The 11,558-nt window shown below is 32.6% G+C and overlaps 2 protein-coding genes across 3 annotated transcripts in view; one reads left to right on the top strand and one right to left on the bottom strand.

The window, feature by feature from the left end:
- The window catches only part of LOC149091970 (uncharacterized), a 98,903-nt gene that overhangs the window by 38,005 nt on the left and 49,340 nt on the right, over positions 1 to 11,558 (bottom strand). The window lies entirely within an intron of this gene.
- LOC115565426 (uncharacterized) lies at positions 305 to 10,746 on the top strand. Of its 2 annotated transcripts, XM_089257588.1 has the most exons (20): positions 305 to 439; positions 528 to 1,628; positions 1,907 to 2,069; positions 2,170 to 2,979; positions 3,039 to 3,208; positions 4,142 to 4,335; positions 4,397 to 4,534; positions 4,602 to 4,777; positions 4,849 to 4,929; positions 5,057 to 5,149; positions 5,212 to 5,262; positions 5,317 to 5,534; positions 7,496 to 7,590; positions 7,756 to 8,063; positions 8,118 to 8,239; positions 8,310 to 8,515; positions 8,580 to 8,607; positions 8,663 to 8,726; positions 9,049 to 10,460; positions 10,515 to 10,746. In XM_089257588.1, exons 2-20 carry the CDS (start codon positions 535 to 537, stop codon positions 10,594 to 10,596), a joined length of 5,505 nt encoding a protein of 1,834 aa, XP_089113714.1. In that variant the 5' UTR covers positions 305 to 439; positions 528 to 534; the 3' UTR covers positions 10,597 to 10,746. The 2 variants fall into 2 exon arrangements, with proteins under 2 accessions (XP_089113714.1, XP_089113715.1); XM_089257589.1 differs by lacking the exon at positions 305 to 439 and having other exon boundaries at positions 513 to 1,628; positions 5,320 to 5,534.

Below are 11,558 nucleotides of genomic sequence, written 5' to 3'. Positions count from 1 at the left end.
TTGGGGGATTCTTGATGGTCTTTTTATTAAAAATATTATTTTAAATAAAATACAAAATTTATTTAGAGTTTTGTTCATTATTGTTTAATAATGATATTGAATCGGAATTGTATTGTAATAATTTTGAGTCAAATCAGAACTTGTATAAGCTTAATATTATATGTTGAAAATGTTATTGTTAATCTAAATAGTCAATGATTTAAAATGGATTACATTTTACATCTAGTTTTTTCACGTTCTAAACGCTTACAATTTTTGAGATCGATATGTCTATGAAAATACTAACAAATCGATATACATAAATATATCTGGCATCCCTATTATTAAAAGTAGTCGGCATATCAATAAACTCAGCATTTGTTTACATAAAAATTGGAAACAGCATAGCTTTTAAAAAGAGTTGCAATATTTGTCAACTTTAATATCTGTGGAATTTGAGGTATAGTTAATCTATTGCTTTTTATTTACTTTCTCTTTTGCAGCCAATTGTGTACTTCGAATAGAATCAAACTATTACATTATTTTAGGTTCAAAATGGATATTAAACCGCATTTGAATTTATTGCAATCCGATTTGACGGTTGGCAATACAATGTCAATGGACAAATATATTAAAAGCGAAATTACTTTTGAGGAAGAACAAATAACAGAGACTTCTTTCATGGATCTTCCAATGGAACAGATTTGTCAAGTGGAATTCGAGACAGTTTTGGACTCCAGCGAGGCTTGTAGAAGTCTCAATAATAACGTCGGTGAAATGTGCGCACTACAAAAAGATCCTGAACCATATCAATATATTGATTTGGAATTTTCGGATGCTTTAAATGATCATAACTATACATCTCAAGAAGCGCTCTTAGCACAACCTAGTTTGGATAGTGTTAAAGATGTACTTCGGAGTTACATGATAACCAATAGATCAACTGTTGAAACAGTCCCAGAAAATGTTAACACCTTTATAGAAAATACAATTGATAAAATTAAGCAGTTTCAATTGAAGAAATCAGATAAAAATGCTGTTGAAAAATCTATTGAGAGTCTCACTCAGAGTAACAATGCGACTCTTTCAGAAAACTGTTCAGAGCCTTTGGAAGTTGAGGGTAATGATGAATATTTTGAAAGCCTTTATGAACACATGACTGAAAATGAAAGTGTGGCAAATAACGTGTTTAAGAATACAATTGATTTCGTAAAGGATTTTTATAATGAATGCAAATCAATGTCATCCAAAACGGAAGAGGATTTCAAAGATTATATATTTGTAAAAATTAAAAAACTTATGATAGCTGCCAATATTATAAAAACAACTGATCAATCTACTCAAACGTTTTCGAAAGGTTTGGTAAAGAGAAGACTTCGAATTAATCATAACGCAAAAAAGTATCTATTAGATACATCTGCTACTTCAACTACAGAGAGTGAGTGTGGTAGTTTGGATGATCTTAAGGAAAACGAATGTGCAAAAGATCGAAACTTTTTGGCTAAGACTTTTGAATACAGCGACGGTATTGATCTTAGAAAATATATTAATTTAGATTTCAACAAAAGTAGTTTTTGGCAATCTTGTGATTTTGATAATGATAACTCAAATTCATGTTCATCAAATGGTACGGATAAAGAAATAGAAAGGTGTGTTGTTATATATTTGCATTTAATAATGTTTAACTTTTCACTAACTATAAGTTGTTTAACTTCCTTTACATTTTTGTTTTATTGATTGAGTTTTATGAGACCAGCAAATTTTGGTAAAACAAATAAAACCTAATTGGTACACTCATTTAAAAGATAGAACCGCAATATTCCGATATAATTAAGGTATCTTCTATTCAGATAGTCTCGTCATGTTAAAACAATAACTTTATACTTTTCTAATTATAATGCTCAATAACAATGTTTTCAATGAATAGGCTTACCAATTTAAATGGACTTAAAAAGCGACATGTGCAAAACAGGGGAGCCAAATCGAATGATAAAATCAATCAAAAACTTGTAGCTAGTAAAAATGCAACTCGGCCTACTGAACTGGATGATGATTTGGAGATGTATGATACTGAACACAGTTTCAAACAAGTGAGTTTGTATGTAGTTCTATAAGAACATGTACAAGATGTTATTTTAAGAATAAAAATTCTTTATAATATCTCATATACTAAGCCAATTTTTTTTTTAGAGTGAAGATGAGGTTATAACGGAGAACCAATACCTTATACGATTTAATGAGCAAGTCAAACAACAATTATTAAATGAGTCAAACAGTGATGATTCTGGTCTTTCGGATCAAAGCGAATACAATCTATCGAAAGAATCGTCTACTGAAGATGAAAATACTACGGATGTAGTAGACAAATTTCTGCAAGTTTTTGAATGTGAACCAGATATTATGAATAGGGACGAAAAAATTATCGAAACTAAAGAAATTAACGTTGAATCTGAGAAGAAAGAGACTGATAGTTCTGAAGTTTGTGATGAACTATGGAATGATAACTTTATTCACAAAAATAAGCCCAAAAAATCATTGGAGAAACTATTATCTGAAGCGGAAAAACGTAATCAAAATGAGGAAATCGTGCTGAGTTCAGAGAGTGATTATTCTGATGCTGAGCCAGAACCGGCTGAAGAAAAGACGAGACTTATTAAGCCAATGCTTCGCATGGATCAGTTGGCCAATGAAACAAGAGCTGCTCAAAAATCAGAGAGTGAGAGAATACGAAGATTGGAAAAAAAACATGTTATGCTATCGAAGGCAATAAAAAATAAATTAGGAAATTCAAAAAAAGGTGATTTAATACTGGATTACATGGAAAACACAAAAACTTTTATCAAGGTCGATGATGACATCGTGAAACAATTAAAACCGCATCAAATCGATGGAGTTAAGTTCATGTATGATTCATGTTATGGAGGAATTGATCACTCTAAAAAAAACTCTGGCTCGGGATGCATTTTGGCTCATTGCATGGGCTTGGGAAAAACATTACAGGTGAAACGTTATTCAAAAAACATTTTCGAAACAAATGAACATTGTCTAAATACCTTTAGTTAATAGCATTACTGCATACCGTTATATCATACAAGGAACTAAATACAACAAAAGTCTTAGTTCTCTGTCCAAAGAGTACGGTTATGAATTGGGCTGATGAAATGCAACGCTGGTTGGGGCCCCTGAAAAGTAGTACTCATATAAAAGTTTTCGTTTTTCCGGATTCATCGTAAGTTTTAATTTTAAATCAAAATTAATAAGTTTTGCATGTGCGTAGTATAGAAATACATTTTAGTTTGGTACCTTTAATTCTGTTTAAAAGTTTTTTTCTATTCAACGACGTAGCACAAATTACATCATTTTTATACCCTGAACCCATTGAAAATGGGAAATCAGGGTATAATGGTTTTGTTAAAAGTATCTAACAGGCAGGAGGAGGCGTGGCAGACCCCACAAAGTATATATATTCTAGATCAGGGCGACAAGCTGAGTCGATTTGGCTCTGTCCGTCTGTCTGTCCGTCCGTCCGTCCGTATGTATGAACGCGTCGATCTCAGAAGATATAAGAGCTAGAGACTTCAACTTTTTTTTTTAAATGTCCGTATATATCGCGCGCATATCGAGTTTATCACTAAAAAACGATAACTCATTCCGATACTTTTTAAAAAATTATATCTCCTACATCTTTCAAGCTAGAGTCTCCAAATTTTATACAATTTCGTTTTTTGTTAAAATTTACCCCCCACCCCTAAATCCGCCCCCTCACCCTCATCTTTGTAAAAGTCGTATATCAAATACTAGAGACTTGTGTGTGTATACCGATACACATACATTTAAACATTATGATAACGTTCTGAAAGTTTCATTACGATCATACGTCTAGAAATTAAATTATTCAACAAATAAGTTTTCATTATATTGCCAACACTGCAGCGCAACCCAAGCGCAATCGCCTGTATATGTGAGTGTGTGTAATTGTCTGTAATTGTGATAATTTATACTTTTGAATTGTACATAGGAAATTTATTTCTTCATAAATTGCCCACTTTTGCAATGGGGAAAATATTATACTACTTTAACGCAATATGTGTACATAGACATATTTTAAAGTATACATATACATATATATATATACACAAAATTATTATCTTTTTTACTTAAGTGATATTTCAGATAAATTACGTGTATTAGAAGAGTGGTCGTTATCATCGGCCAAACGTGCTGGTTGCCTTTTGGTGGGATATGAGGCCTTTCGGACTCTTGTGTTTTATCATAAATATAAAAATCGAGGAAATTTGAGTTCTACCAAATTGGAGAGTATTCGAGAAAAAGTAAACAACTATTTACTGCAACCTGGTAACATAAATTGAAATATCACAATTTAAAAAAAAAAAACAGTTAATACAGATAATTTTAGGTGCAGATCTTGTCGTTTGTGATGAAGGTCATATAATAAAAAACAGCAAGTCCGCTATAAGTCTAGCTGTTGCAAAAATTATAACCCCAAAAAGAATTATTTTAACCGGGACTCCAATTCAAAATAATTTGAAAGAATGTTTGTATAGCGTTTGACAGCAGTTAATGTAATAAATCTATTAAACCATGTTTGTTTTCTGTTCCAGATTACAGTATGGTTAACTTTATAAAGCCACTATACCTCGGCACAGAAAAGGAATTTGCTAATTTGTATGCTAATCCAATCAAGAATGGTCAGCATAAAGATTCAAGTAAAAAGGATATTACAGTTATGAAGCAAAGATCGTACGTGTTGCACAAAAAGCTATCCAAATTTGTACAGGTACTCAGTGTTTTTATAATCCCAAAGTGGTAAACCGTAAATAATTGTTATTTTTTTTTTTTTTATGATAGAGAAAGGAAGCTGAACTGCTAAAGACATTTTTACCACAAAAATTTGAATATGTCCTTTTTATACCAATGACTGCGGTTCAAGTATGTTAAATATAAACAGTTTAAGAAACTTAAAAAATATAATTATTTTAATATAAGCTATATATAATTGCAAATGTATGATTTTTTAATGCTTTAAAGTTTCCTCTTAAACATCTTTATATTATAGAATACTCTATATGAATTTATTTTGGACGCTATAGCCAGCCGTGGTGATAGTCGAGGAAAAAGTCTTATCACAGATTACACTGTTTTAAGGAAGGTAATCTCATTGGTGTTTTTTTTTTTATGAATATAAACTAATCAATTTGTTGTATTTTTAAGATTTGGACACATCCCAAGGTTCTCGAAGACGCGTGGAAGAATGCTAACGCTGTAAGTAGTATATCGCAATCAACAATATCGAATGGATTTAGAGTTCGTTTTTAGCAGAAAAATAAAAAAGATAACAAAAAGCATGGATGTCCACATTCTGACGACGATCAACCAGATGATATTTACGATAGTCAAACTGGTGTGATTTCCGTGACTAATGATTGGTGGCGCAAATATCTTTCAAAAAAAGATCTGGAGACCATTATGCCAAGCAATAAACTTCGAACAATGTTTTCAATTCTTCGCATGTGCGAAGAAAAAGGAGAGAAATGGTACGTTGTCAAATAATAAACAAGTACGAAATAAATTAATCGGGGTATCCACAGTCGAATTCATTACCCGAACATATTCGCCGAGCTCGCCTAATAACTATGCGAACATTTTCTTGAATATTTTCACAAACATATTCGCGAGCATTATTTTAAAACAAAATTTTGGATTGTGAACATGTCAGTGGAAGAAAAGAAAATCGTGACCTTAATGGCAATACATCTTTATTTAAAACAAAAGAAATCACCTGACTTTTCGGTTCTTTTTTTATACCCTGAACCCATTGAAAATGGGAAATCAGGGTATAATGGTTTTGTTAAAAGTATATAAGGGGCAGAAGGAGACGTGGCAGACCCCACAGATATAAGAGCTAGAGAAATTTTTTGTAAAAATGTCCGCACATAGCGCGCGCATATCGAGTTTATCACTAAAAAATGATAACTTATTCCGAAATTTTTTATCGATAAAAACCTTATCGAAAGCTAGTTATTTAATTATATCTTCTACACCTTTAGAGCTAGAGCTTCCAAATTTTAAGTGTAGACTTATGTGTATTTTATATAATTTCGGTTTTTGTTGTAATTTACACACATCGGCCCCCACTCCTAAATTTACCCCCTCACCCTCACCTTTGTAAAACACATATTTCAAGTACTAGAGACTTTGGAACGAAAATACATTTGAACATTATGAAAGTTTCATTAAGACTCTACGTCTAGAAATTAAATTATTCAACAAAAAAATTCTCAAAATATTGTCAACACTGCAGCGCAAGCCAAGCGCAATCGCCTGTTTATGAGCGTGTGTGTGTGCTTGTGTTTGTTTGGATGCGAGTGTGTGTGTGTTTGTGTTTGTTTGGATGCGTGTGTGTGTGTGTGCGTATTATTTTTGAAATATCTGTTGCTCGAAGGGTTCATTGGATCTCGTAGTCGAACAGTCTCGACTAGAGCTTTCTTACTTGTTTTTAAACTTTTCGCTTTTATTTTGCCACAAAGCCGACTCATTTTGAAAAAAATCAAATAATATTCTGTTCAGCCTGTCTTTGCTGTCCGAAATATTTCTAGAAATGATGTTCGTGCGAGCACTCGAATCCATTGTCGAACATGTTTGCACAAACACCCGTAAGATTTCAATTTTCTTGGGAAATGTTCGTACGAACACTGCTAATCACATTCGAATATTTGACGAGCACAACATGTTTCTTTAGCAAATTCGTCTGTAGATACTTTATCGATTTTTTAAATTTGAGAAAATTTATCTTGTCAGTCTTCGTATGTAAGAACGTGTAAGCACCACCACCATTCCATTTAAAAGGGAAGCTGATTTGAATGATAACTTTAACTTTCCACATATTGGCTTATTAAACACTTAAAGAATTAAGCAAAAATCAAATTGCATACAATAAATATACAAGATACATATAAATAAATTAATTTCGGTAGACTAAATAGTTTTTAATTATTTGTGAAACCTTAGAATCTTTAACTTTCGGTCGGTTTTGTTTCCAAAAATCGATTCCTTCTTCCAGTTGATGTTATTGATTAAAATCCCTATCGAAATTTGGTTATAAAATTATCAATCTTTTAAGGTAGTCTACAAATTCTAAGTCTAGATTCACTTGTATTTTATAGAATTTTGATTTTTCATATAATCTTTCCTCTATAAACAATGTGGCTCCCAAATATACCTCTAACCTCAAAGTTTGTAAAAAGCGTACTTCTAATACATTTTCGGCAAACTCACGCATATTTATCACGATCTGATTGTATGAAGATATCTACAAGAAAAGTTATTAAGTTATTAAGCTTCCATAGCCATCTCACATTGAGACCCATGCGTGTATATGGTTGTTTCTTGTGTAATCAGAAAATAAAGAATTATTGAACTATATGTTCCTCGAAGGGCTGAGGGGATCGCGTCGTCGAGCAGTTTTATTGTATTAATCGTCCATTTATATTTTCAGCCTAATCTTCTCTGCGTTTGTTGCAGTACTTAATGTGGTTGAATATTTTTTTAAAAAGATAACGGAATCGGATACTGAAATATTACAGCACATTCGTAAGTCTAAAATAACTATATTTTATATAAAAATATATGTATGCTTAATAAGGGTAAACTATTCAGCTTTAAAACACTTTCTTTAAACCTATTAGCATCAATTTTAAACTTTAATTTTGTAAATCATGAGGTTCAATCTCAAATTGCTTATATATTATTTTACAGATATTCCAAGCAGCTATAAAGTTTCAAATACTTGGATTAATGGCCAAGATTATTATAGGTTGGATGGAAAAACGCCCAAAAACATTAGACACGAAATGATAAAACGTTTTAACAGTGAAGCCAACAGACGAGCTCGAGTTTTCCTGATATCTGCCAAAGCTGGAGGCCAGGGAATAAATCTAACTGGTGCAAATAGAGTTATAATATTGGACACTTCATGGAATCCTTCTAATGATCAACAAAATATTTTTCGAATATTTCGATTGGGCCAGAAAAAAAACTGTTATATATACCGTCTACTAGCAATGGTATGTTGAAGCTATGTTAAATAAACATTCATGTAAGATAATAATCTTACACAGGGAACGATGGAAGAAAAAGTCTACTCACGATCGGTCACAAAGCAAGCAATGAGCTTTCGAGTTGTTGATGAGCAGCAAATTGATAGACATTACAACATGGCAGAATTGGCTGAGCTTTACACGTAAATGATTCTTTTGGAAACTAAATATTATATGAAATAGTTAAATTCGTAATCGTATTCTAAAATTCAGGTTAACTGTCCCTAAGCAATGTGAAAGGACAATGCCTGTATTACCAAAAGATACCATACTAGCACATCTTTTACGGCAATCGGAGTTAGTTTATAAATATCATGAACACGATAGTCTTTTAGAGAATAAAGTGGAACAAGAACTAAGTGAGCAGGAAAAAGCTGATGCTTGGGATACATATGAAAAAGAATTACAAATGAATTTGGGTATGTACATAAATCCATGACTCTTGTCTATTAGCTTTAATATACATCAATATTTTTTTAATAGCTCAACAGGAAGGATTTAATGCCGAAAAGTAAGTAAAGCTATACTAATATTATTCACAAATAAAATATGTCAAATTACTGCAGGACTCACAATTCTATTCACCCCGCAAAGCTGGCGTCATATTTGGGTTCTGTTCCAAGTCTTGATGTAAGTAATATTCTTTATTAAGTGCTTTCAAGAAATTTCCCAAAGCGCGTCATATGTATAGCGATGTTTATTACGTGTTACATTTCTTACAAATATATAAGTATGAGCTATCAATTTAAAAATCTGGACTTCACTGGAGAAGTTTTTATATACTTGATTGATATTTTCGGAAGTTCTATAAAGTGTTTGTTTAATTGTCCTGAAAATACCTCGAGCGAATACCAATTATGAATGTGGATTGCTTGCGCACTATATATAAATATGTTATTGAACGGATACACAGAAAACAAGTATTATAATCAACATTTTTTTTTCTTTTTAGATGCAAACCCTATTAAGTTATAGTCTGCAATCTGCGTCACTTATGCCACAGTACAGTTATGGATTAAATCAAAACTATATAGATACCTTAAATTTGTATCAAAAGTATACATCTCTGCGTTACCCGGATATGAACTCATGCATTGAAAACAACTTTGGTCCATCCCCTTTTAACGTGCTTGGTACGCCAAGTCGCTTGCCATCAAATCCCTCAATTTTGTCGCATATGCAAAATATTACCAATTCTAAATCACAGGGTATAGACTCAACTTTATTTGATACACAAAAAGGTCGTAGTAGCTCCATGAATCATTCCCAATTTCACCATTCGATTCCTTCAGAAACAACATCACTGGAGAACTTATCAGTAAATTCCAACTCAAATAATGTTCTTGCTAGTTTAGGTCCTTATAAGCAATTACTTGAAAACCCGCTATCAAGTCTATTAAACTATGTTCCCCAGGGTTACTCTTCATCCGTTCCACCTGAAAACTTACATTCAAATTTAAAGGTTGGTTTTAACACTTTTCCCAGTTTACTTTATCCAGACAAGCCTCTAGATGAAATCGAAAGTATGAATATGAAAGAAAAAACAACTAAATCAAAGCAATCGGTTGATCACAATATTGTCAGCTCAGTCGATCTTACATCTCCATCGCCAGTTAGTGTGCCGGTCAGTAGCTCACTCTCAAAGACATCAGTGCATTTAAAAAAACAGATAACGCTTACAAGTTCAGTTGATAATACTAAGTCAACGCTTGGCAGTGACTCAATAACAGCCGCTGCAGCGAAAAATACCGCTTCATCTTTGAAAGGTGGTATGACTTTTTCATCAACATATCCTAGTGACGCTAGTTCATCCATTTCAAAAGATTATTTAAAAAGGAGCTCTGAAATGCAAATAATACCAACAACAAGTCCTCCTGGTACAAGTAGTATTACAAAGCAGCTGAATGAAATATCTCCCAGCATATCTCTTACCGCTGTTAACTCATTAACAGAGAAAACAAAATCTCGCAGGCAAACCGTTCAAAAGAGTTCTTCCAACTTAACTGTCAATAATAAGCAAAATACAAATCTTTACAAATCGAAGAATACTTTACATCAGAATATATCAGCATTATCGAAAGCTTCGTTGGCTGCAGTTAGCGATGGTACCACTGACTACAATACATCAATCAACAGAAGTAGCGCGGAATCAATGTCAAGTAATTCTAAGGCATTGACGACAGTGAATAAAAATTTTTTGCCCGAATCATTCTATAAAAGCAGGACCATAAACGCAACGCATAATAAATTAAACAGTAGTTCTCGTTTACCTACAAATGTTGTTAAGCAAGGTCAAGGCTCAAGCGACGGTAGATTTCTCACTAGTGACCTAGTTCCAATGGCAACAGAAGTACAATTGCCAGGGTAAGAATACATATATGCTTATGTTATTAAGTAATTATTCTATTAAAATTTCAGAGAAAAGGCTAACAGTCCTTCGAGAAAGAGGTCTACTGAAAGTCCAAGGGAAAATATAATTAGTAAACGCACTAAGCTATAATGTAGTATTTTATCTATTGAATTAGAATACATATAAATATTCCTTTGTAACAACTAATACTGATTTTGATCAGAATTGATCAACTGTGACTATGTTTATGAGATTATACATTTTAATTGTGATTAAATTTTAATTTAATTTCGGATACAATTTTTAAATTACTTAGAAAAATCAACAAAAGTAAAATAAAACAAGTAAGAAAGCTCTAGTCGAGAGTGCTCGACTATGAGATCCCCTGAACTATTCGAGCAAATGATATTTCAGCAATAATTCGCACACACACACACATACAAGCATATACAGGCGACTGCGCTTGGGTTGCGCTGCAGTGTTGGCATATTATAAGAATTTATTTATGGAATAATTTAATTTCAAGACGTAAAATAATGAAACTTACAGAACGTAATCATAATGTTCAAATGTATGTACATTCCAAAGCACAAGTCTCTAGTATTTGAAATGCGTTTTTTACAAATTGAGGGGGCGAAGGGGGCGTGGCATCTAAAATCTGTAAACTACAAAATGTTTATATTCATTATGTGTATATACACAGTAAATCTGAAGCCCTAAGGTCTAATAATGTTCAAATGAGGAATCAATTTTTCGATTATTCGAGTATGCATGCCAAATTTCAGTTCTCAAGCTTTTGTATCTTCTTATCTATCAAGGAGTTGAAATGTTTGATATTAAGCTTAGAATAGTTTATGATAATAGACTGAAGCTAAACAGCTCTAAAGGCAGACCAGCAAAGCTCTCTCAAATTATTAAGACAGTGGAAAACAAACCACACAAAAGTCCCCGAGGGTTCGTTACGGAAATTAAGTTGAGCCTTCAAAAGACAGTGTGTCCCGAGACTGATTAAATTTCTCAATTTACACAAATACATATGACAAGAAAGAAACCGTTGCTGTCTGCTGTAAATATTGAGAAACGTCTGACCTTTGTGCCCACTGTTTAGTTTG

Source organism: Drosophila navojoa, chromosome 3 (assembly GCF_054131105.1).
Source record: "Drosophila navojoa isolate 15081-1374.11 chromosome 3, UAZ_NAV_1.0, whole genome shotgun sequence".
NCBI lineage: Eukaryota > Metazoa > Arthropoda > Insecta > Diptera > Drosophilidae > Drosophila > Drosophila navojoa.
This window is presented reverse-complemented; position numbering and strand designations above follow the sequence as displayed.